The sequence below is a fragment of the Hydra viridissima genome, unplaced genomic scaffold (assembly GCF_058129835.1).
Source record: "Hydra viridissima isolate aposymbiotic clone 2 unplaced genomic scaffold, HvirCarnegie_v1 scaffold_9, whole genome shotgun sequence".
Lineage (NCBI taxonomy): Eukaryota > Metazoa > Cnidaria > Hydrozoa > Anthoathecata > Hydridae > Hydra > Hydra viridissima.
Window position 1 is genome coordinate 17,503,698 of NW_028324308.1, and position 27,443 is coordinate 17,531,140.

The 27,443-nt window shown below is 33.9% G+C and overlaps 1 protein-coding gene, 1 long non-coding RNA gene and 1 pseudogene across 2 annotated transcripts; 2 read left to right on the top strand and 1 right to left on the bottom strand.

The window, feature by feature from the left end:
• Positions 1-191: 191 nt before the first annotated feature.
• Positions 192-27,282, bottom strand: LOC149884348 (uncharacterized). Its single transcript, XR_016455531.1, has 5 exons — positions 26,151-27,282; positions 24,785-24,909; positions 1,491-2,297; positions 414-1,412; positions 192-353 (listed from the first exon to the last, which is right to left on the bottom strand). It is a non-coding gene; the product is annotated as an uncharacterized LOC149884348 (long non-coding RNA).
• Positions 20,247-21,465, top strand: LOC149884349 (uncharacterized). Its single transcript, XM_090097472.1, has 2 exons — positions 20,247-20,585; positions 20,665-21,465. The coding sequence occupies exons 1-2, from the start codon at positions 20,247-20,249 to the stop codon at positions 21,463-21,465; spliced, it is 1,140 nt and encodes a 379-aa protein (XP_089953598.1).
• On the top strand, positions 21,474-23,608 carry LOC149884350 (uncharacterized; annotated as a pseudogene).
• Positions 27,283-27,443: the final 161 nt, after the last annotated feature.

A 27,443-nucleotide genomic window follows, 5' to 3' on the forward strand; every position in this document is an offset into this window, starting at 1 on the left:
AAGATGGTAAACCGCATGAACTTTGGAGAGAATTACGATTTGCTGACAGCTTCAGATTTATGTCTTCCAGTTTAGACAGTTTAGCTAAAAATCTAACCAACGAGCAATGCAAAAACGTTGCTGAATAATACACTGGAAAACAATTTGATTTATTGAGAAGAAAAGGTGTTTACCCTTACGATTGGGTGGACTCGATTAAAATGTTTTCCGAATCAAAATTACCTCCAATAGAAGCGTTCCATTCCAAACTGAACGACATAGGTATAGAAGTTGATGACTATGCGCACGGTCAAAACATTTGGAACGAATTTGTTGTATAACGTTTAAAGACTACCACGAGCTGTACAACGTTTCTGACGTGCTGATACTCGCAGATGTCTTTGAAAATTTTAGAGACATGCGAAACATACTACAATCTACACCCTGCTTGGTATTACACCTCTCCAGGACTAGCAATAGACGCGTGCTATAAAATGACTGAAGTTAAATTGGAGCTTCTGAGCGATCCTGACATGCTGCTCATGTTTCAAAAAGAAATACGCGGTGGAATCAGCATGATTTCAAACCGACGCGGATTTTCAAATAACAAATACATGGGCGATTTGTATGATCCTAACAAAAAGTCAACCTTCATTCAATACTTGGACGCTAATAATTTGTACGGATGCGCGATGAGCAAAAATCTTCCCACTCGCGGATTTAAATGGATGACTGAAGACGAACTCTCCATTTGGAAATCCATGCCATGTGTTCTTGAAGTTGATTTGGATTATCCCAAACATCTTCACGACTATCACAACGATTACCCTTTGGCTCCTGAGAAAATGTTCCTTAACAAAGTAGAAAAACTTGTTCCAAGTTTAAACAGCAAAGAGAAATACGTCGTCTATCACGAAAACCTTAAACTGTATGAACGAATGGGATTGGTCATTACAAAAATACATAGAGGTATCACATTTGAAGAAGAACCTTGGATGAAAAAATACATTGACCACAACACCAATTTAAGAGCAAAAGCACCAAACGATTTTGAAAAGGAGTTCTTCAAGCTCATGAACAATTCAGTCTTTGGAAAAACAATGGAAAATATTAAAAATCATGTAGACGTAAGACTTGTCACTAAAGAAAAAGAAGCCTTAAAATTATCTAAAAAACTCAATTTCGAAAGTCGAACCATTTTTGATGAAAACTTGATCGCCGTGCACATGAAGAAAACAAAGTCGGTTTACAACAAACCCATTTTTTTAGGAATGTGCATCCTGGACATAAGCAAAACTTTAATGTTTAAATTCAACTACGACTACATCAAACCAAAATACAATGATCGCTCAAAACTTCTCATGACCGATACAGACTCGCTCATTTACGAAATCGAAACAGAAGATTTTTACAAAGACATTGCAAATGATGTACTAGAAAGATTCGATACGAGTGATTTCGATAAAAACCATCCTGCCATTAAAAACGTTGGTTTCAAAGCTGGTGTTAACAAAATGCTTATCGGAATGTTCAAAGACGAAATCGGAGGAAAACTAATTGAAGAATTTGTAGGGCTTAGACCGAAACTCTACTCTTTTAAGATCTATAAAGAAGAACACAAAAAATGCAAAAGTGTCAAGAAAAATGTCGTCGATAAAAAAATAAAACACGAACATTACAAAGACTGCTTAATGAATAGAAAAGAAGTCTTTGCAAAAATGAACATCATACGATCACATAAGCACGACATCTTCACTGAAGAAATCAACAAGTCGCACTAAGTGCTGAAGATGATAAAAGAGGATGGAATTCACACCTTGGCAATAGGACATTACAAGTTACCACCACCAACACAATAACTTAAAAAAAAAAAAAATTTATATCATTGCGACAAGAAAAGATATATTACGACAAGGAAAGAAATATCATTGTGACAAGAAAATAAAATATTGCGGTAAGAAACATTTTAAAAAGAAAATTTTATTACATTATTACAGATTTTTTTTGAAAAAAAAGGTAAGTCACGCAAAAAACGCATGAAAGTCAGAGCTTAAGTATGGAAAAAACCCCAATGCGCCAGAACCCGCATTTCTCTACTACCACAGGCAAAGCTCACATATTAAAAAACTCTAACATTTTTTGTATAAACTGGCGTTAGGAAGAGTTCCGTCGAGGTATGGCTCTCGGAGGACGCTGTAACTGATAAACGCTACTACAAATTTATATATAATGTCGGAGAGAACGCGGCCATAGAAACTACAGATTCTCCACTTCAGCATAAAGGGATTTTTCTTCTGTGACTGGATATTTCACAGCATCTGCGGCATAATATTTAAAAATTAAAAAACATTTAAAAAAGATATAAAAAGTCTAAAAACTACAAAATCATTTAACATTGGGGCAAAGCGAAAAAGCAATTTAATATTTAAACACTTAAAGAGCATACAAACCTTAACGGGTATAAGAAAAAGATGTTTATATTTTTCTCTTCGCGTTTCTCTAATTCTTTTCGCATGTTGTTTTTGTCGTTGTTCTTCAAATCCATGTCGTAGTAAGAGTTTAGTATTGGTATGAATGGGTAAGGTATTTAATTTTTTAATTTTATTAATATAATTTTCATCAATTCTTTTTTTGTGATTATCATCGTGGAATTGTATGGCTATTCTGTGTAATTCTGGATCAAAAGTGTTTATTTCCTGTAGTTCGCTGTAAAGGAATTCCTCAAATTCTTCTTGTTCTGTAATACTCATTTTTATAACAAGAAAAAATTTATTTAAGTCAAAATAAAAATTTTTTTTCACTGTATAATTTACAAAATTAAATTTAAAAAAGGGATGCTTGAGAATGGAGAGTTTGGTCCGAGAAGCAAACCAGCTCCGATAGATTCATATCCTCTTCCGCTTTTAACGTAAACTCCGTCTTTGAATGATCCTCCTTTAGGCCAGGGTGTTAAAAATAATCCGTTTCCTCTGTGCGTTCCCATTTTCATTCCATTTCCATTCTTTTTCAAATAAACGATACCTCTTCCTGCAATTTTATCAACCATAGCAGAACCTGCAGAAGATCCTACACCTGCTAACAATCCGGTGGCAAGAGCTGGAACTACTCTTGTTGCAAGTGTACTACCCAACATACCCAATAAAGGTAGAAGGGCTCCAATAAATCCTCCTTTCACATTTGCGTTATGTTCCAATTGGGTTTTGCTCATTTTAATGGTGACTCCAACTCCTCGATGGAGAGCGTCCAAAAGTTTTCGATGTTGATTTTGTGTTACAAGTAAAACGTCGTTTCCGTTAAAATCATCTTTTGAAATACGGATGCTCACAGGTTTACCTGCTATCATTGATTTTTTTATTTTTTCAATCTGTCCCTGAGACACATTTAATTTAACACTAACATATTTGCTCATTTTTAAATGTGAGAAAAAATATTTATTTCACTTCTCGAATGTGATAACGGATCGTAATCTCCTCTCCACGAAAATCAACCAAATTTCCATTTTGATCGACAACGCGAGTGATCATTGTGGAAATTTCTGGGACTTTGACAGGGAGGTAAGTCAAATGAGTTGGTCTTTCGATGATTTTAAAACCAGGACCAACAGCTGGATAAAAAGAGTAGATGCAATTGAGTTGGGATCCGTTGACGTAAGCAGACCCGATGACGTTGTTGAGGATTCTGATCGTGTTGATGCTTGAAATTCTAACAATATCGTCAGACTCGTATTCCGAATTGGAGTCCAATTGTCTTTTTGTAAATCCTAAAACTGATGCGATGCTGTTTTCCACGTTCAAATCCATCAAATAATTCATTCCAAGTGTGATGGTTGATTTTAAAGTGTTTAAATTGGATCCTATTTTTATGTTATCGGGAGAGTAGCTGATTTTATTTGCTGTGACGTAGCTGGCGCTTTGAGACGCATTATTTTTTATTGTGTTTGAGACGGTCTTTTGTAAATAATTGTTGATGTCTTTGATGTCGTAGCTTCCGTCTGGAATGACGACGTTTTCCCAATGGGTTCCGTTGTTCATGCTATACCGGAAAGAATTGTTTTTGCTGATGATGTTTGGAAAGCTGTTGTACGTCTCAAGACCTAGAAAAGCCATTTCATAAGTTTTTCCTTTGTCAAAAACGATTTTGTCTAAAAATTCTGTTATGATTACGTTGGAATTTCCGTCCACGTCGATGGTTATGCCTGACATTTTTTTATTATGTAACATTTTTTTTTAAATCCTTCGGATTCATGGAATTTCACAAGTGAAATTTTAGATTCTTTGAATCCATGGAAATCTACGATTTCTTAAATGGTTTCTTTTGGAAAATAAAAAGTGTCAAATCCGCTTCGATATTTTCCATTGTCCTTTTTTGACGACAAATCAATCACCGCAAATCCGTGAGGTTCAGACCAACAATGCCTACAAAACTTTTCAAACTCTTTTTTTCCCATATCACTCGAAACGTGATCTTGATAAATGTGGTTAATGTTTTTTAAGTCTTGAGGAAAGAGACAGATAAAATTGGTGTTTTCTCTGATCGTTTGTCTTGGGAGCATGAAATAATTTTGAGCGAGGTAAAAGCAGTCGACGTTAGAGTGTCTTCCTCGGATGTAATATTTTTCACATTTGTTTTGTTTGGTAAGTTGCAAATCGTCAAAGATCATTAAATTGTTTTTGGATGAATCAAGATCTTCAGGATTAGGCACATCGTCAGCCGTTTCAAAAAATTCACACTCCATGCCCTCGGTTTCGGAAAAATTTTTTGAAAGATCGTTGATAACGCATTCAGGATCTAGTTTCAATTTTTCAATTTCGGTTTGTACCTTGAACAAGTCGAGAATTATTTTTTTTGGCAATTTTTTTTCGAACGAACTTTTTAGTATTTTGTACTCGGGTTGGAAAAGAGATTTTCCAAAAACTTGCAAATGGTTATAATCCAACCATCCAGGTCTAAGCAATAAATTGAGAAGCAACGTTGTTTTTCCACATCCGGATTTCCCAACGATGATTCCTCGAATGCTTCTCGGTAAAAGCTTGTTGTTGTTTGTTTTGATTTTTCCAATATTCCATGACAAATCAGACACTTCCATTTTTAGTTTAAAAATATTTTTTTTAAATAAAATGTACTGTGTTAAATGCAAAAGGAAAACAGAAACGAATCATTTGAGAAACGAAATCACAAAAAACAACCGGCATATGGTTAAAGGGGTTTGCAACGTTTGCGGAACAACCAAATGTAAGTTTGCTTCTTCGTATGCGCTCAAAGGATCATCTTCGCATACGGTAAAAGGAGGAGACTTGGTGGAAACGATTAACAATTTTTCAAAAAAAATAAAGCTTCCATGGGCAAAATTTCCAGGAGAAATGCACATTCCAGGAATGAATTTTGCAGGACCTGGCACAAACTTGGACAAAAGACTCACATCCACAGACATGTATCAAGAGTGGAGCAAACCGGTAGATCGAGTGGACAATGCAGCATACCATCATGATTTAGCTTATAAATATTTAAACGACGTTCAAAGCAGAAATTTGGCAGATCAAATGATGCTTGAAGAAATGAACTCCATTCCAAACCCTACTCAAAAAGAGATAAACGAAAGAAAACTGATCACTCCCATCATCAAAGCCAAAGCTAAATTTGGATTAGGTGTATCTGCAAAAAAAAAGCACCGGAGAACCTGAAATGGACGGATCAACTTGCAAACGAGCTTCATAAACCAGTCATTCATCATTTTAAAAGAAGAAAAGTGTTTGTGAACGACATGGATGAAATATGGGCTGCAGATTTGGTTGACATGCAATCGTTTTCAAAATTCAACAACGGGGTAAAATATTTGCTCATGGTGATCGACGTGTTTTCAAAGTATGGATGGATTGTTCCGTTAAAGAGTAAAACTGGAGTTGATGTAGCTAACGCTCTAAGAAAAATATTTGAGGAGAGAAGGTGTACAAAGATGTGGGTGGATAAAGGTAAAGAGTTTTATAACAAGCATGTGAAAGCGTTGGGAGTGAAATTGTATTCCACTGAAAACGAGGAAAAAAGTTCTGTTGTCGAGCGATGGAATAGAACGATGAAAGAGAGAATGTTTAAATATTTTTCAGCCAACAATACCAATAAATACATTGACGTATTAGATGAAATGGTGAAAAATTATAACAACGCCAAACACTCTTCTATCAAAATGACTCCAGTGGAAGCCAGGGATAAAAAGAATAAATATAGGGTTTGGATGAACCTGAATGGAAAGACGCAAACAGAAAGAGCAGAACCAAAATTTTCAATGGGAGACAAAGTGAGGATCGTAAAAAAGAAGTCTCATTTTGAAAAGGGGTATACACCGAGATGGACTGAAGAGGTTTTTACCGTGTCAAAAGTTCAGCATACGAATCCACCCACGTATAAAATCGCTGATGCTAACGGTGAAGAAATTAAAGGTACGTTTTATGAACAGGAGATGCAAAAGACAGCTCAAGACATATTCAGAATTGAAAAAGTCATTCGAAAGCAAAAGAACAGATCTTTAGTCAAATGGTTTGGATATCCAGATTCATTCAACTCTTGGGTGAATAATGAAGAATTGATACGTTTGCAAAAATAGTCGCGTCGTTTTGTATGGCAAGAAAAAAAATTTTTGATTTTGAGTTAAATAAAATCTTGCATATAGAAAAGAAATGAATAAGATGATTGAATTAATAAATGTGTCTGAAATTGCAATGTATAAGCGTATGAGAGATAATGATTTGTATATGTTCATGTCTAGGTATCAATTGTTGTTGAATGAATTACGTTGTAGTATGTATGCAGCAGAGAATTTAGATGATATGAATGATATCCTTAAAAAGATGAATTATTTAGGAGAAAAATTGGTTGATGATTATTTAGAAGTACAAGACGATTATCGTTGGGATAGAGAAAATATGAAATTGAGAACAACCAAGATTAACTTGAAGTTTTGCTGTCGTAAAATGAGTGAAATAACTCAAATGATGATAAAGTTAATTCCTTAGTCAAAGGGTTAGGATAATAAAGAAGTGAAAAAATTTTTATTTTGAGTTAAATAAAAATCTTGTATATAGAAAAGAAATGAATTTTATTACAATTGAAAATTTTGATGAGAGCAAATTATCAGTTGGAGAAATTTACGCAGCAACAAAACCAGTAGTCTATCAAAAAGTGTCAGTAAAATATTCTTATCCAACTGGAGATGGACCTCTTGTATTACGAACACCTACATTATTTTCGTATGGTGTGTGTGAGAATAAAGATCCAGCAACACAAAAACTGAATGGTTATTCCATGTCTTTTGTTTGCTTTGATGCTAAAAAGGGAAAGACAGAAGAAGAAGAAAAGTTTATTAGCACAATGGAAAAGATTACTTTGTTTATTAGAGGTGAAGTAGATAAATTGTCATCCAAACTTAAAAAGGGAGGAAGAAGAAAGCAAATTAATTCAGACGAATTGAGTATTTTAAAATATAAAGCTGGCCATGCTGTTGCAGCGCCAGTGTTTTATGCTAAAATGTATATAACTAAAAATTCGAAGAATTTTCATGAATCTGAAGGATCTAAAAATGAAGACGAAATATTCATTACTTCTACATTTCATAGAAAGAAAACAGCTCTTGATATAAAAAATGGAGTCAAAGGAGAACGTAATAATAAAAATTTGGTCTTATCTTCTGGACATGATTTTATCAACCAAAGATGTTATGCTATTGGAGGACTTAGAATTGAGGGGGTGTATATTGGACCTTCGATTGTGTCTATTCAAGTTAAACTGTCCGAAGCCATCATCGTAAAAAATGCATCTTTACCTCATAGCATCATGATGTGTGAAAACTTGGATTTGGGAGAAATGGATTCTGACGAGGAAATGTAAAAAGCACAAAAACTGAAAATAAAACGACTTAAAACATTTTATTTTCATATTAAAAAATGCATGCCCCACACAAGTTGCTTAAAAACAGTGCCTCAGCAGAGATTTACAATTTTAATTTCCAACTGAGTCATTTAGAGGATAGAATCAAAGAGTTGGAACGAAAAAATATGAAAAACATTATTGTAACAAAGAAAAAGTTGGATTATCCCACCTATTTCAACACCTACAGACAGCACGAGATTTTTGCTCAACAAGACATTAAATTTCCTCCTGTATCTCACAAGCAGATATCGTTGTCTGTAGGTTTACAATTAGACAAAGGAATTGCTGTCATCACTTTGATGGATAAAATAAGCAACCAATTGAATTATTTCAAAAACGATGCTATTTTTTCCGAGTCTGTGGATGACATAGTTATGACCATACACAATTATAACAACCAGGAAGTCATCGTTAAAAAAGGTGAAAAGCTTTGTAAAATAAACTACATCGATTCGAATTAAAAAAAATGTGTCTTTGTTAAAAAGATGGAGATAATCAAAAACACTGAAAAAATTTATCCAGTTCTTCCAACGGCACCATCAGATGGAGGACATATTTACCGGCTTCAAAAAATAAGCGAGATCCAAAAAGAAATAGAGGATGAAAAAGTGAAACGAATGGCTTTGAGTAAAAAATACCATCGAGCGGCAAAAATAATTCGTTTCACCGACGACGGATTACAAACGGTATGCATTGGTTTAGGGGTTACAGGGATTGCACTTTTATCAACCGTCGTTGCCACTCCAGTTTCGATTGCGTGTGAAGGGGTTGCTGTTGTATTGGGAGCTTTATCCATTTTCGGAAATCATCAGAACAAAAAAATGATGCTAAAGGCTGAAAAGCACGAAAAATTGAAAGTTCTTTCCGAGTCAAAATTGAATACGATTAGTGACCAAATTTCAAAATCTCTCATGGATGGATTTGTGAGTGATTCCGAGTACGAACTCATTCTCAGCGAGCTTCAAAAATTCAAAGCCATGAGTGAAGAAATCCGTACCAAGACAAAAAGCGCCATTGACGAATTGACTAAAGAGTCGTTGATCCAAAAAGGAAGAGAAGACGCGATAAAAGCATTCAACAACCTGTTCAAGAAAAACTAATATTTTTCCATGAATCCGCGTGCGGATTTAAGAAATCGTAAACGCAATCTAGTTTTTGTTTTAAGTTTTTTTCTCCGTATTCTAAAAATGTCTTTTTTTAGAATACAAGATCCTGAAAAGCGAGATGAGATTTTGAGAGAATATAGAGCTAATAGAGAAAAGCTTTACAATGAGAGTCTCAACACCAACATTTCAGATGCAAATTATCAGACTGATTTGAGCAAGTTTTTTAAGCCTCTGATTGAGAGCAATGAAAATATAAAAAACGAACTAAAAAGCATTGCATACTGAGAGGTTGAAAACACTCCACTGGCTTTGACTTATCCAGAAAATGAGACGTCTTTTGAAAGTTCAAAAAGTGATAAAACTTTTGGAAAAATGAATGTTGGAAATATTGCTTTGGAATATTTATCCAAATATGCAGCCAAAAAAACTGAAGCAGACAGAGTGTTTGGAATTCACTCAAAAGAACGCGGAAAAATGTTTATTGGAGACAAAGAAATTTTTATCGACAATAACGACGTTATTATTGATGGAGAAAAGTACGAGGGGACGACAGGTCTTTGGGAGTTGATCACAAGATCCAAGCCTGATAAAAACAAATACACGGATGAGGACATGAAAAATTATGAAAAAATACTCGTTGAAACGCATGCAATGGAGAAAGAAGGGAGACCAACCCTGCCAAGAGCTTCGGTAGGTCATAAGTGGAAAACGATTGTTTCAAAAATTTGGAAAAAAAATTACACACTAACGAGTGGAAGAAAAGGTCGAGGAGTGATCATTCTTCCGAGCGATCCGAATGTGCTTACGCAAAGGCTTAACTTGAGCATCGCCGCAGGACATGCTGGAAATATAGCATCGAGAAACGAAGCCGTAGCCATTTGTGACGAGCTTTTGAGACAGGGAGAAATTAACAAAGAAGAATACAGAGCGATTCAAAAATACATCGAGTCGTGAGAACGGATTTAAAAATTCGAAGAATTTCCATGAAGCCAAAGGATTTAAAAAAATATTTTCTCATTTTAAAAAAATGCTTATTGTGAACAACAGAAGATATTTTAAAAAGAACGTCGTTGGAGGTGGAGGAATCATGGACGCGATTAAAAATTTTTTGAGGAGAATGGCAGCCACAAATGCTTCACGATCGTCTCTTCATTTATTGAGAAAAGCAGCAGCAAGCGAAATTGGAAGAGAAGCAATCACAGCCGCCAAATCTGCTGGAAAAGAATTAGCCTCTTCAGCTATATCCACTGCTAAAGACGTTGCCATCGACAAAGGAAAAAAAGCGCTTGAAAAAGTTTACGCCAAGACAGGAACAGTGAATCCAAACCAAATACTCACCACGATTGTAAACGAAGCGGCAAAGACTGATCCGTATATTAATCCAATGGAAGAGCTGCATAAAAAAATGTTTGGTTCTTCCATTCAAGTGAAAAAGAAAATGACGAAAAAGAACGCGGTTAGAATCCAAGATCTCGTTAAAATGGGGAGCGGGCTTTTGATTGCTTAATTATTTTAACAAATCAAAAATGACATAAATTTTTTTTCTCATTTTAAAAATGATAAACACCGATAGATTAAGAGTTGATGAAATGCCAGAGTATGACACTGGAATTGAAAAAGTTGATTTTTTCGAGTACCACCCAACAAACCTCGATTTAAATTCTTCAGCAGAGATCATTTTTGAAATTGATTGTCAATCTGTGCAAACAGTTCCGTCTGAAGCTTACATCCTCGTTGAAGGGGTTCTCAAAAAAGCGGATGGAACTGCATACACAGCAACAGACAACATTGCTCTGATAAACAACGCCATCATGTATTTGTTCAGCGATGTCACCTATGATTTATCAGGACAACAAGTGGAAAGAGTCATGTATCCAGGTCAAGGAACAACCATGCTTGGATTGTTGAAATACCCTTTTGGTTTTCAGCTTGCAGATGGTTTGAAGCAAATGTGGTATAAAGACACTTCAAGCGCCACCGGAAATTCAGGATTTGTTGTAAGGCGAGACCACTTGTTTGCAGACACGACATCCATTGGCGCATTTTCGTTCAAGATACCATTAAAACACATTTTTGGTTTTTGCGAAACTTACGACAAAGTCGTTTATGGATTCAGACACATCATTACCTTTGCAAAAAAAGAATACGACGACGCCATTTACAGAGCCGAGACTGTTGCCGCAGGAATGATCGACCTTAAAAAATTCAGACTTTTTATGCCTAGAATTGAGTTGGATGTTTCGAAGAAATCCGAATTCTTGAAATTAATGGCGAGTAAAATTTCCGTCCCAGTAGCTTATAAGTCAAACAAAGTCGAAAGACAGGTTATTCCTGCTGGTCTTACAGAATTTACTTGGACTCTTGGAAGAATCATAGACAAAAGCGTTCCGAGATATATCGTGTTTGGACTTCAGACAAACAAGAATTCCAGTCAAATTGTAAATCCAGCCATTTTCAACCATTGTGATGTCAGCAATTTTTTCGTAACCGTCAATGGAATAAAATATCCAAATTACAATTACGATTTGAATTTTGGAGAAAAGAAAATTACCATGGCCCATTCTGACGCGTTCTCTTTTGACGATAAATATTATGGTACAAACGAACTTGTTTGTCAATCTGGTTTGTCTCTGCTTGAATATAAAAATTTGTTTCCGTTGATTTTTTGTAGACATTAGCAAGCAAAAAGAAAGAGTTGTTTCTGAAACGGCAGAATTGGTGGTCAACCTCAAATTTCGAACAGCAGTACCAGAAAACACCGTTATTTTTGCAGTGATCGTTTCAGACAGATTGATCAAATTCGATTCCAACGGAACCAACATGACCCTTGTTTATTAGGTTTGAAAGACAGTCATGAGATTCTTAACAAAAATGATTTAAAAAAATATTTTTCTTTTTAAAAATAAAACATGAGATATACAAAAAATTATCTGAAAAATTTGCTTATGGAAAATGGAATCACATTAACCTCAAACAAATTGTTGCCTTTGATGATGATTGCGATTGAGAATAATCTAATAAGTAAAGATTCGCTTTTGAAAGGTGTAAAAGAACACAGGTCAGTGGGTCGACCAAAAAAAGAAATAAAAATGAAAAATGAGAAAACGGAAAAAAAACCGATCGATCCAAAATACGAGAGACTTGCTTCAATTCGAAATAAGCCTGTGTCTGTGAAAACAACCAATATGGAAACCGGGGAAGTGACTGAATACAAATCCCTTTACAAAGCAATGAAAAAGACAGGACATGGATGGAGATATTTAGAACGTCGAAATGGAAAAGTGGAAGATGGAATAAAGATTGAAATTTTAAATTCGGAAAAGCTTGAAAGAAAAAGTCCGTGAGAAATGTAAAAATTCGAAGAATTTCCATGAATCCGCACGCGGATTTAAAAAATTTTTTCAATTCTTTTTTCAGAGAATTGAAAAGAAATAAAAATATTAGAAAAATGATTTTGGGTTAAATAAATTTCTTGCTGTAATAAAAATGGAAAACAAAACGTTGAAAGAATTAAAAGAAATTGCTAAAGGACAAAAAATAAGAGGGTATTCTAAAATGAGAAAGGGGGAACTTATAATGGCTTTGCAGCCTCCTAGAGTTGTCTCTGCTCCTGCTGCTCTTCGTAGACGAACGACTGAGGCAAGACCTTTGCCTGTTAATGCTACCGTGGTGAGGTTTGTTAGGCCAGCTGTAAAAGTTTCAATAAAGCCGGCAAAAGTTTCAATAAAGCCAACAAAAGTAAGGATTGTTCCTTCTGCAGTGATAAAACCTCCTATTGCTCCGAAACCAGCAATCATTCCACCAAGACCTGTGGTAAAGCCTCCTATTGCTCCGAAACCAATTCATTTGCAAAAACACATCCTTGATGAACCGGTTTTAGATTCATCACCTGTCATCCTACCAAAACCAGTCATTCCACCGAGACCTTCATTTTTTTCAAGTCTGAAGGCAGCTGCAAAAAGTGTAGCGTCGTATGTTAAAACTAAGTTTGATGATGTTAAAGATTGGATAGAACCCTACGTTCCTGAAGTAGTCAAGGAGAAGGTAAACGAATCAGCGGAACAAATCGATAAAAAGATACAGTCTATCAAATCACTTGTATTAAAAACAGTGTATAAACAACCCTTGCCAAAGCCTTATAAAATAAAATTCAAGTTGACTGAAAACGCGTTGGGTAGTACTGTTAGGTTATATTCTTACGAGCCTTCTTCTCAATATCAAGACATTGCATCCTTTTTTAATTTGGTAAGAGAGTCTGCCATTCAAACCATGGAAGGAGAAAGGAATACAAAAGTAAGAATTATTTTAACGTGCGAAATGAAATCTGTAAGCATCATGACTGGTGAAGAAGTGACTCGGGAAGCAAGCTTTTCATCCAGCTCGGAAATTATTCGAGCAGCTACAGATGTAAGAGAACTCATGGGTGAGATGGAAGAAAAAGTCTTGGAAAGTAGTGTCAAATACAATGCTTTAGGTTCTAATAGCACCCTATCTAAGATTTTAAGAATGGATATAAACTTTATCGATTACACACCTCTCAGCGGTGGATCCTACATTGAGCTGACTGACGATCTAAAAGACAAAAAGGCAATTATCAACATGAAAAACAACGACAATCAGTGCTTTAAATGGTCAGTTACCAGAGCGTTGAATCTGAAAAATAAAAACAACGAAAGAATTGATGAAGACTTGATTGAAAAGTCAAAAGAGCTGAATTGGGAAGGAATGGAGTTTCCTGTGAATTACCATAAAATTACCAAGTTTGAAAAAAATAATCCAGACATTAGCATCAACGTTTTTGAGTATGAAAATAAAAAACCCAACCCTTTGAAAGTATCTGACTTTCTAGATCGAAAGCATAATGTTGATTTGCTGTATATTAAAAACGAAGACACAGAACATTACTGTCTCATTAATAGTTTCAGTCGATTTGCCGGCTCCTCAGCATCAAAAGGTAAAAGAAAACAACACTTTTGCAGAAGGTGTCTTCAACGTTATGATCAAGAAGAAAAGCTTCAAAAACATCGAGAAGATTGTTATAAAAACGCGCCAATGAGAATTGAACTTCCTAAAAAGGGTGCAACTCTTCAGTTTAAAGGCATCGGAAAGTCAATGAGGGTTCCATTTATCGTATATGCTGACTTTGAAAGCTTTATCAAGCCGATAGACTCGTGCGCTCCCAACTCAAACCAGTCTTACACAAAAAAGTTTCAAAGACACATTCCATGTTCCTTTTCCTATTACATCAAATGTTTTGATGAAACCGTTTATGATGTTGAACCATCCATTTCCGAATCGTCAAACGAGAACCAAGACGTGGCTCAATTTTTTGTCGAAAGTTTGGAAAAAGAAATAAAAGAAATTTTTGGAAAAATCGAGAAAAAAAAGATGGCTTTGACAAAAGAGGACGAAAATAATTTCAAATCCGCAACAGTTTGCCACATTTGCAATAAAAATCTCAAAGACGACAAAGTACACGATCACTGTCATTTTACTGGAAAATATCGAGGAGCGGCTCACGACGATTGCAATAAAAAATTTCAAGTTCCAAAATTCATTCCTGTTGTCTTTCATAACTTGTCTGGATACGACGCTCATTTGTTCATCAAGAAATTAGGTGGAAAAATCACTTGTATATCCAACAATGAAGAAAAATATATCAGTTTCTCGAAAAAAATCAAAGTGGGAGAGTACATTGGAAAAGATGGAAAACCAAAAAACAAAAAAATTGAATTGAGGTTCATCGACAGCTTTAAATTCCTTTCCTTCAGTTTGGATACTTTGTCTAAAAATTTAAAGCCAGAGCAGTTTAAAAGCCTTGCATTGCATTTTAAAGGTAAAAAATTTAATTTGCTTTGTAAAAAAGGCGTGTACCCTTACGATTGGGTGGACGGATTCGATAAATTTCAAGAAACGCAATTACCGCCAAAAGAAGCGTTTTTCTCAAAACTTAGACACGAGGGAATAAGCGATGAAGAATACGCGCATGCGCAAAAGGTTTGGAACACGTTTCAATGCAAAACGTTCAGAGATTATCACGATTTGTACAACGTGTCGGATGTGTTGATACTGGCAGATGCTTTTGAAACTTTTAGAGACACTTGTATGGAACATTACGGTCTTGATCCTGCTTGGTATTACACCTCCCCTGGTTTGGCTTGGGATGCTATGCTAAAGAAAACTGAAGTGGTAATAGAGCTTATAACTGATATTGATATGCTCAACATGTTTCGAAAAGGAATACGCGGTGGAATATGCATGATCTCCAATCGATATGGAACTGCTAACAACAAATACATGAGTGATGATTATAAACCTTCAGAACCTTCGAAATTCCTTCAATATTTAGACGCCAATAATCTTTATGGATATGCTATGAGCAAACCTCTTCCAGTTAGAGGATTTAGATGGATGACTGAGGATGAACTTTTAAATTGGAAATCCGTGCCTTGCATTCTCGAAGTCGATTTAGATTATCCTGAAAGTCTTCACGATTTACACAATGATTACCCTTTAGCTCCTGAAAGAATGCTCGTTGGAAAAGTGGAAAAGTTAGTTCCCAATTTAAACAACAAAGAAAAATATGTCATTCACCATGAAAACCTAAAACTCTATGAACGAATGGGGTTGATCACTACAAAAATTCATCGAGGTATCACCTTTGAAGAAGAACCTTTCATTAAAAAGTATATTGATCTCAACACCGATAAGAGAAAAGAAGCTACAAACGAATCTGATAAAGAATTTTTCAAACTCATGAACAACTCTGTCTTTGGGAAAACCATGGAGAATATTCTAAAACGCGTTGATGTTAGACTCATTACCACGAGAAAAGAAGCTATAAAATTATCTAAAAAAATTAAATATAAACGAAACACCATTTTTGATGAAAACTTAATCGCGGTTCACATGGAAAAGGCATTTGTTTTTTACGACAAACCTGTTTTCTTGGGAATGAGCATCCTAGACATCAGCAAAACCCTCATGTATGAACATCACTACGACTACATGAAACCTAAATACGGGGATAAGCTGAAATTACTCATGACTGATACTGATTCGCTCTTTTATGAAATAGAAACGGAAGACTTTTACAAAGACATTGCTGATGACGTTGAAAGCAAGTTTGACACGAGCGAATTCGCGAAAGATCATCCTGCCGTTCAAAACTTTGCATTTGACGTTGGGTTTAAAAATAAAAAGGTTATCGGTAAGTTTAAGGATGAAACAGGAGGTAAGCAAATTAAAGAGTTTGTTGGGCTTCGTCCTAAGCTCTACTCTTATGAGGTCTTTAATGAAAAAGAAGAACACAAAAAATGCAAAGGAATTCAGAAATGTGTTGTTGAAAAGCACATCACTCATCAAGATTATAAAGAATGCTTAATGACAAAAGAAAAACAGCTCAGAAAAATAAGCGTCTTACGATCTCATCATCACGATGTCTACACCGAAGAAATCAACAAAGTCGCACTCAGCTCTAACGACGACAAAAGGATCATTTTGGAAGATGGAATACACACGTTGGCTTATGGTCACTACAAATTAAAAAAGGTAAGTGATAAAGGTGAGGAGAAACAAATTTAAAAAAATAACAAAATAAAAAAAAATGAGAAACAAAAAAATAAATGTGGAGGGAATTGTTTTACCAAACGAGGCTTTATCCACTATTCAGTTGATGGAAGCAGCAAAAAAACTAAAAATAAAAAACTTTCGAAGAGTTTTTGTCAGAGACGCGTTGCCAAAAAAGCCAAGAAAAAAAGAATGTGGAATTGTCAACACGGGGGATTCAAGCACAGATGGGTTTCATTGGGTGTGTTGGTTCAAAGACGGAGACAAAAAATACAGCTTTGACTCTTACGCTCAACCACCTCTCGTCGAGCTCGTTGACTATTTGAAAAGCCCTGTCTTTTACAACAGTGAAAGGGTTCAATTTGGAAACACGTCTTATTGCGGTCACTTGTGTCTTTACGTCTTGAAAAAATGCGAAGAGGGAGACAGCTTTCAAGACGTTGTCAATACCCTTTGGTGATTTTTTAAAAGTTTTACTCATTTAAAAAATTTTTCACAATTAAAAAATGATTGACAAATTCAACAGAAGCGAAATCAGTGTTTATTTTGATAGTGTTGCATCAGACTCAGCCAGCAACGTTTATATTAAAACGGACGGATCGAGCACCATCACTGCAGATTTGGATTACAACTCTCATAAAATCATCAACCTGGGCGAACCCACCAACGCACACGATACCGCTACGAAAAATTATGTAGACAATCACGTGACAGGTGGTACTGGAACTGTAGTTGGAACTGCAGATTTGGATTTAAATTTTCACAAAGCCATCAATTTGAACGAACCCACCAATTTGCATGATGCTGCCACTAAAAATTACGTCGACGTCAGCTCGAGTCTATGTGTTAAAACAGACGGATCCAGCACGATCACAGGGATCATCGACATGAACTCTCACAAGTTGATTAATGTAACTGATCCTACCGCTTTAAAAGACGCAGCGACAAAAGGGTATGTAGACACCAAAGTCTCTTACAACACTATTTCATACACCGACATTAACATGACGTCGCACAAATTGACTAATTTAGCTGAACCTACATCAGCTTCAGCTTCGGCTACGAAAAATTACGTAGACACGCATGCTTCAGGTGGAACGACTGTGGGCACTGCAGATTTGGATTTGAACTCTCACAAATTGATCAACGTGACTGATCCAACCAACGCGCAAGATGGATCGACAAAAAATTACGTGGACTTGCTGTTGCAAAAATCGAGTTTGACCAGTGTCGTTCCAGGATCTAGTTTTACCAGTTTGGGGTTCAAGTCTCAGACGGTTGCGGCGTTAACGACTTCACCAGTGTTTGCGTTTTCTGGAAAATCTGGTGTGCTGAGAAGATTGTGGCTGGCTTTATACAGCTCCTCTGGTACGAATATTCCCGGCCAAGTTTTTATTCGAATCTTTACTGACGGAGAAATCAATGTGGGGAATTATGTAGAAGTGACTGACGGAATTGGAGTTGATCAAACAGGACTTGCTACCGATTTGCTTTTTTCTCCTTTGGGAGGAGCTTTTTACGCCAATTCTTTGCAGGGATGCAACATGTATAACACCACTTCCTTGGGAGGATATTTCACATTGGACATGCCTTTCAGAAACGACGTCTCCATTCAACTCGTCAACAGAAATGCTACTGCTATCACGTATTGGATTCAACCGTTCATTTCCACACTTGCTTCAATTCCTGCAACCATCCCTCTTTACAAGCTGTACTGCAGAACGTTTCGATATTTGAACACCACTTATGGCAGCGAATACGTTTTGATGAACACCAACGGAAAAGGAAATGGTGTGTCGTTGAAATACATCAGGATGCACATCATTGGCGCCTCTGGAAACTGGTGGGAATCTAGAGTCAGAATGTATGATGGGAATTTACCTCCAGGTGACGGCACTGTACTCACTCCTTGGACACCGTACAACACCAACAATTACACGTATTTTACAGGATATGACGGTGACAGCACATGCTTCTTTTCCTCATCCGGACTGGAAGATTTTTATTTGTCGTCATGGAACGGCTCAAATGTGACTTCCTTCAACAACAAATCGACTGGACTGTTGTATCAATCCACTTCATCCATCGGATCCACATCTACCATTTCTTTTTACAGAAATTTCGGAGAAGCAGATTCTATGCCTACTGTCGCAGCTGGTAGAAGACTCGTTGTCACGCTCAACTCTGGTGATGCTCAAGTCGGTCAATCTGGAAGCTTTTACCTTCTTCTAGGACAAGTCTATTATTACGCTTAATGCACAGATGAAAAAAACTTTTTTAAAATGACTTAAATAAATTTTTTCTTGTTATAAAAATGAGTATTACAGAACAAGAAGAATTTGAGGAATTCCTTTACAGCGAACTACAGGAAATAAACACTTTTGATCCAGAATTACACAGAATGGCCATACAATTCCACGATGATAATCACAAAAAAAGAATTGATGAAAATTATATTAATAAAATTAAAAAATTAAATACCTTACCCATTCATATCAATACTAAACTCTTACTAAAACATGGATTTGAAGAACAACGACAAAAACAACATGCGAAAAGAATTAGAGAAACGCGAAGAGAAAAATATAAACATCTTTTTCCATACTTGAACTACTACAAAGAATAAAGTCATTCACAACCTTTTTTTCATAATGGCATCTCATTATGAAAATGCACAAAAATGGAAATACGCAAAAAATCCTGCGCAAAAATGCCAATGAGCCTGCGCAAAAATGCCAATGAGCTTGAACCCGCTTTTTATAGTAGTGATATTTCACAGCATCTGCGGCATAATATTTAAAAATTAAAAAACATTTAAAAAAGATATAAAAAGTCTAAAAACTACAAAATCATTTAACATTGGGGCAAAGCGAAAAAGCAATTTAATATTTAAACACTTAAAGAGCATACAAACCTTAACGGGTATAAGTCTAGTCAAAATAAGTCTAAAAAAGGGCTAACCTGGACAAAATTTGGATATAAATGAATTTGGTATCATTCGAAGCATAATTTTATCTACTTTAATATATCCAAAATACATCAAAATTCATTTTGGGCAAAAAAAATTATAAATATTCTTTTTGACCTCACTTTGTAGATTTTTTTTTTTTTAAATAAACTAAAACAGTTCAAAAATTAATTTGAAGTCAAATGTTTAAGATGTTTGGCAACTACTAACAAAATTTTTGACAATAAATTTTGTTTTTAGTTTTTCATTACTGAGATCTCAAAAATGTGTCATAAATTGATTTTTTTAAGTTAGTTTAATTATGAGTTTAGTTTAAAAACTAAACGATTCCACTAGATTCCATGGTAGTTTTAATATTTTCCCATTAATAGGTATATATGAAAGCAGAAAAAATAAAAATCATTTGCCCACACTTGCCCCAATTAAAATAAGACCTTTCAAATACTTCGGTTTTTTTGTGTTTTTTTTTTTCGTTTTTAATTAAAACTTGCCGTATAAAGTAGCGAATACTAGTTCATTGCTTTCATTCATTACACAAATAATACATTTAGTTCCTATTAGTAAAAAAACTCATGCTCATGCAGATGGTGCTAATTATCAAACCTCAAAAACCAATATATGCAACGTTTGATGGCATAGTGCATGTTTTAAAATTAAAACTTGTGTATAAGATAACTTAAAATAGTTCATTGCTTACATTCAACATGAAAAGAATACATTTAGTTCCTATAGTTCAAGAGTTAGGAGTTAATCATGATAATTTACTCGAGTCTCTTCTACGTGAGTTTTGTAGACTGGAGGGTCTATACTATGAAAGTATTGAAAAACCTGAAATGACAAATCTAAAGAAAACTCTAATAATATTTAAATGTAAATTCCGATCTAAGTTGCGGAAGTATGCAAGAACCTTCTCTAGACTTTTAGAACACGAGCGAACTTGGTTGAACAAAGATATTACTGTTAACAAAAAAAATGTTGCATCAGGTTTAAGTAGAAAGTGCAAGAACTGGGAAGATTTAGGTGATAGAAGCAGAAGATCTAAGGTATTAATAAATAAATTAAATTCAACCCAGTAAAAAAAATAGTTTACAAGCTTAAATATTAAATATTATCTTGTTTAAGAATGCCAAACTGGCTGAACATCCTGCTGAAGCATTGGCATTAGCTTCAATAAAAAAAGCCACTAGAGATCTTAGCAAAAAAGAATTCGTTGATCTTTTGAAAAGTGCTATAAATTCTGAAAAAGATAAAATCAAAAAGATAAATTTTCCGATAAAAATGAAAACCAAAGATGCCTTGAGCTTAAAAATTCAGTGTGACCTTTCTGATGAACAGTATCAAATTATTAGAAATTCATCGATAATACATAATGCAGATATTTATCCTTCACTTCATGAAATTAAGAATGAGAGACACAAATGTTATCCTGAGGGTTTAATTGTGACAGAAACATCTGCTTCAACCTCTCTACAGGGTATGTTTAATCATACTCTGACAAGGATATTAACTTTTACGGTATGCCAAGACTCTATGAGAATGTTTGCTGAAATTGGGGGGAGGTTTAAAGGTCTACTTCATTTTAAAGGTGGTTTTGATGGTGCCTCCAGTCAAAGTGTCTATAAACAAAAATGCACTGATACAAATATTGGTGAAGCCCAAGTTAATGAACAAAGTCTTTTCCAGACAGCTGTTGTTCCACTTAAATTAACCATCATGAACAAATATAAATGGTTAAATAAAAAGCCCTCTAATACACATTACTGTAGACCCCTCCATCTCCAATATCAAAAAGAAACGGAAGAATCGATAAGAAATGAATATGAACTTTTAAAAGCAGAAATAAATAGACAAGTCAAGTTTGAAGTAAAGTTAGAAGTAGAGGAAGGCAAACGGATACGACTATCACATTTAAGTTCAAACTAGATTTAACCATGTTTGATGGTAAAGTGGTTTAATGCCCTCACTAAAACTCTGTCTTCGCAATCATGTAATGTTTGCGGAGCTAAGCCCAGTGAAATTAATAACCCAGCATTGATCAGATCTAAACCAATCAATAAAAAAGCTTTATCTTTGGGTCTTTCTACTCTGCATTGCTGGCTCAGATGTTTTGAATATATTTTACATTTAGGATATAAATTAGACATTAAAAAATACTTTGCCAAATCCCCTGCTGAAAAAGCATTAGTAGAGTAAAAAAACGAACATTCAACTGAGGTTTAGAGAAGAGCTAAGTCTTATAGTTGATATGCCCAAACAGAGTTTTGGCAACACTAACGATGGAAACACTGCCAGAAGAGCATTTGAAAATACTGAAACTTTCGCTGATATAACGGGAGTGGCAGTAGATGTAATTATTAGATTGAGGACAATCCTAATAGCAGTATGCTCCTGTTATGAGTTGAACTCTGAAAGTTTTAAACAGTATTGCTATGAAACTACAGCTCTTATACTCAAAAACTATTGCTGGTATGTGATTCCCCCAACTTTTCATAAAATCTTGGAACATGGTGTGCAGATATCTAAGGCATTAAAACTGCCAATTGGTTACTTCTCTGAAGAGTCACAAGAAGCTCTAAATAAAGAAATTCGCAAAGCTAGATTAAACCATACAGCCAAGATATCTAGAAAGAATGTTATGAAAAACCAGTACCAATACTTGTTGATTAGAGGTGATCCTGTAATATCAAACACTTGTTTTCAAAAATACAAAGTTGAAAATGGAAAAACACTTACCCCTGAAGTTTTATCTTTGTTAATGCTGTAATAATGAAATAAAGCCTTTTTATTAGAATTAGGTTTTCTTTTTTTGTTTTCTTGAAAGAAAAATTAGAAAAGATATTTATTTTGTTTTTAATATATTTTAATATTATATAAAATTAAAATATTTTTCGAACCAGTTTTTCTTTTTAATAAATGTTTTGGTTTGAGGAATTTAATTTTTTTAAATTAAGTCAGTTATTATGCGCGTAAAAGTCTCTAACGCGTATACGCGTAAGTAGTACGAGCCTTAGGCACAAGAAATATTTAGATTTAAAAATATGTGGTATTCTTTTATATGGTATTTTGGATCAAGGAACTCCATTTTTTTATTTAGGTTATATTTTACGCGCGTAAAAGAGAGTTACACGCGTATGCGCGCGCGTTACGCGTCATAGGTACGCGTAAAAATTATTTTTAATGGAAAATTTAAATTATTTGACCCAAAATACGATAATATTGATGTATCACATAATTATATATGATAGTTATATAATTTTTGCCGTTTTTTCATCTTTCTGACTCACTGTGCGGCGGAGCTTTGCTGCATCGAGTTTTTTGGAGTCTCCCAGCTACATATTCAGACATTATTGAACAGTATTGTAGATATATTACAAAAAAGTATGGTAATAATACTTTAACTATTTTTGATGGTTACAAATCATCCATCAAAGATCAAGAACATCAAAAAAGAGCAAGAAAATCTATCAACATTATATTCCAACCAAAAAACCAAGTGAACTGCAAACAATCTGAATTTCTGTCAAACAGCAATAACAAAACTGCTTTGATCAAAGCATTGGTAATAAAGCTAAGAGAAAAAGGTCATATAGTAGCGGAATGCGAAGGAGACGCTGACAGAACTATTGCTTCAAAAGGTATTAAGCTTGTAAAAAATGGAAAATGTGTGGCTATCATAGCTGAAGATACAGACATTCTTGTCATGTTGGTTCACATGTGGGATAAAACCATGTGTGAGATAATATTGCACCGCAAAGTTAAAATAAGTATGAAAAAAAATATTGAAACAATCAGTATAAGGAATGTTACATTAAGTTTATCATATTACATGAAAAAATGTTTGTTGTTTATCCATGCATGGAGTGGATGTGATACTACCTCTGCGCTTTTTGGTCAAGTAAAGATACCAGTACTGAAGTTTATTGAATCGAATAGTGAGTTCGCTCAATCTTTATGTGCAGTATTCCTAAATCCCTTTGTAACAAAAGATCAGGTAGCTAATGTTGGAATACAAGTGGTTTTGAACATGTATGGTATGCAAGACAATGATTATATTTTTTTTTATTGATTTATAATATTGTTTATTTTATAATTATACGTCCATATTGTTTAGCAGAGGTTTAATTTAGCTCAACTATTACTATAGTTGAAAAAATAAACAAGTCTAGCACAACTTAGGAAACAAAAATATGGAAGAATGGTGGCAACTTCCAAAAAAGGAATTCAGCCAGACTACTACCAAATGAAAGCGCGTTCAAGTACCATTTGTTTCAAGTATATTTACAAATTCAGCAATGGTTGGGAGTCAATATGGATGAAACGAAGTGGGGATGGAGAAGGGAAAATGACGTTTTAGTACCTATAAAGACAGACAAGGTACGTATACTGGAGCAGCAAAATAAACCACAAATCGATGGCTCCGCGCAAAATCGGACTATCTGCAATCTCCGCGGAAAACAAATTTTGTTTATCTGCTTTCTCCGTATAAAACAAATGTGGCTTATCTGCAATCTCCGCGTAAAACAAAATTGGACTATCTGCATTTTTGCCCGATACATTTTTGGACTATCTGCGTTTTTCGGGTGCATAAATTTTTGGTGGTGTCAATTATTCAAAAGTAGTTCAAAATATATTTGTTAAGAAAGAAAAAATGTAAAAACTGCTTGTTTTTTTAAATAGTTATACTAATAAACAAGTTTTTTTTTATTTCAGTCTCTATATCAACTATTTATCTAATAAATTTTTAAGTAAAGGTAATTTAATATTCCATAAGTATTAGCCTATATAAAAAATATTGTAAAAATACTGCTGACATCAGCATTTAAAAGATTTCTGAAGCACATTTAATTTTTTTAAACTTTTACACGTTAGGCTATATCTGCGCAAAATTTCATAAAGACTAAGCAACTTTATAATAAGTTATTACAACTTATTGACAGTAAACACGACGGGTTTTTTTTGTAATTTCAATAAATTTGAATAAAAGTGAGGTGAGCTAAAATAATCATAACTTTTTATGCCCAATATGGATTTTGGTGGATTTTGGATATGTTAAAGTAGATAAATTACGCTTCAAATGATACCAAATTCATCTTTATCCAAATTTTGTCCAGGTTGGACCCTAATTTGACTAGACTATATATTTTTGATAAAAAGCAGAGTCAAACTATTAAATATCTTCAAGTTAAAAAAGTAAAAAAAAAAAAGTAACTATGTAATAATAATAATCCAAAAAAAATTATACTTTTATCAGAACTTTTCGTAAACCAAATTATTATTACGCAAATAACATGGTAACTACTACTCCAGCAATCACTACACCAATAATACCTCCTGTTAAGAATGCTTTTTGAGCTTGGGCTGCAGCAACTAAAAATACAACTATAATGAAGATCTAATTCTATATTACTAACAGTTAATGATAAGAAGAGCAATTTAAATAACTTTACTGTTTTAAACTATATTTTCGTGTTTACATTTAAGCTTTATTTATTTCAACATATACCTAAATACAAATTTTTTAATCTGGTGTTGTTTATGCCAAATGTATATTAAAATACAACTGGGCATAAGATATTGAAGATTTTTAAGATTTTAATTGTTTTACGTTTTTTTAAAGTTTATGCTGCATGATCATCTAGATAGTAAAAGATAAAGGGTGCATTATACACGGAAAAAACGTATTCCATAAGAGAATCTCACCAGTAAATAAGTGTAATGTAATTAGCTGGTGTAGTTGGCTCTGGCTATGTTCTCTCTGGCGAGGACAGAGACTTTAATTCCCTTTGGGGATGACTTAAATAATATAAAGTGTATTTCAACCATTACTCCATGTAATGAAAAACATGCTTAAAAAATGTTTGAAAATGTTTTTTTTTCAGTTCTTATCTTATTGTAAAAGAAAAATTAGTTTATCTAGTTGTTTATTCAATTAAGCTACTGGCATTTTCACATACAAATACAATCAAATATATTTCTAAATAATTTAGTCTTGAGGATTATAATCATATTTTTACTGACTTTTAGTTCTGTGGGAGTGTGTCTACTATGCAGATTTCTAAATTTCAACTATAAAATTGCACATTACCCCATGCATCGCTAACATTAACAAGCTTTAAACTTGGGTAAAACGACTCCAGTTTTATTTTTGGAGACTTAAAATTAATTGAAAAAATCTTGGTCACATTATCAGTGTTAACCAAAAGAGCTGTAACAAATTTGTGTCAGTGTTACCTTTAACTTAGCTTGTGATAGTGAAGATAATATGAGTAATGACCTTTAGGTAGCATAAATAATTTACAGGTAGCATGATTAAACATACTTTTTTGAACAACACATTTTGTTCTGTTTTTTGCTTTTTTTTAATAATACAAATATCTAATAAAGCTATAAAATTTCTCAGGAATGAAATGAAACACACTTATAACAAATAACTGAACTATTTTACCTCTTTTTTGCGCAAAAGAAAATCTGGAAATTACGCTATTATTTTGGACCTTTTTTCAAAATAATAAGCTACTTTTAAAGTATTTTATAATCATTTAATCAAATAATTATAAGCATTAACTGCATAAAAACTATTTGTTTTTGATAAAATAAAATTTTCTTACCATTACTATTTGGAATAGCTGTAATAGTCTTTGGTGGACCCTGACCATAGATGTTGAAGCCAGAAAGAGAAAGTGTATATTCTGTATTTTGTAATAATCCATTCAAAAAAAGTGAATTGAAAGATTGGGGTATTTTTATTGTAGTTTTATTCAACACTCCTACAGTTGAAATGTAGTATTCTAAACGATATTCAGTGAAATCTGTGCCTGTCTCATTTTCAGGAATCTTTGACCAGGTTAACTGCAATGATGAGGCTGTTCGAGAAAGCACTAAAAATTCTTTAGGTGCAAATGGTGGATCTTAAAAAAAAAGCACTTTTTATAAACTATAGGTCAGCTTCTAATTTTTACATTGTAAGAGAGGACAATAACTCAAAATCTTATCTTTAAATTGACGAAGATATTCAAGAAATTAAGAAAGCAGCTAAACATATCTATCAAAAACAAGTAAATTATTTAAAAAATAGTTAACAGCTGATTTTTCAACTATTATTCTTATTAACCTAAATGAACAGCTTTTGAATTTCATATCAGTATTCTAGGCTAGGTTTTAGGATTTCAAGTTCATTTAGTTTTCAGTTGGTTTTTAATTGCTAATAAAAAAAAAAAGTTTAAATTAATTTTCATATTTTTTCATCAAGCTTACTTAGCTTTACTTGGTTAAATTAAACTCTGATATTGAATTCGCACAGCGTGTTTTACATTACTTGGCATCAAAAACTGTAGCAATTAAAATGATATTTAGGTTTTAATTCTAAATTACTAAAAAAAAAGAAAAAAAGTTTAAATCAGTTTTTACAAAAAATCAAAACAAAACAAACAAAAAGTTAGCTGACTATAACAGCAATAACTTGGACTATGTGTTAGTTTCCAAAATTATAACATCAATATCTTCCTGTTTTGATGTTGGAAACTTAGGTATTATATACTTTATAGAGACTGGTGTATACTGGTGTAAGTTAAGTATAGGCTGGTATATACTGGTGTAAGTTAAGCTCCTATTTTTTACTATAATGAGTTGTTTAATGTTTAATACAGCTGTATAAGTTGAGGCGTATTTTCCACAGATTTATACTTTGGTCTTCTTATGTTCCTAAGGAACTTTTCTGATCCATTCTAAATAGCTTAAAGCCTTGAAACACATAAAATGATATATACAGATATATTCATTTCTATTTCATTACATTACTTTTGTTTCTACTTCCTTACAAGACATGTTAATTTGCTTTTATTCCCTTTTCAGCTATTGTTGATAATTAAGTTTTAGCTTCAGTTAACAGATTTATTACTTTC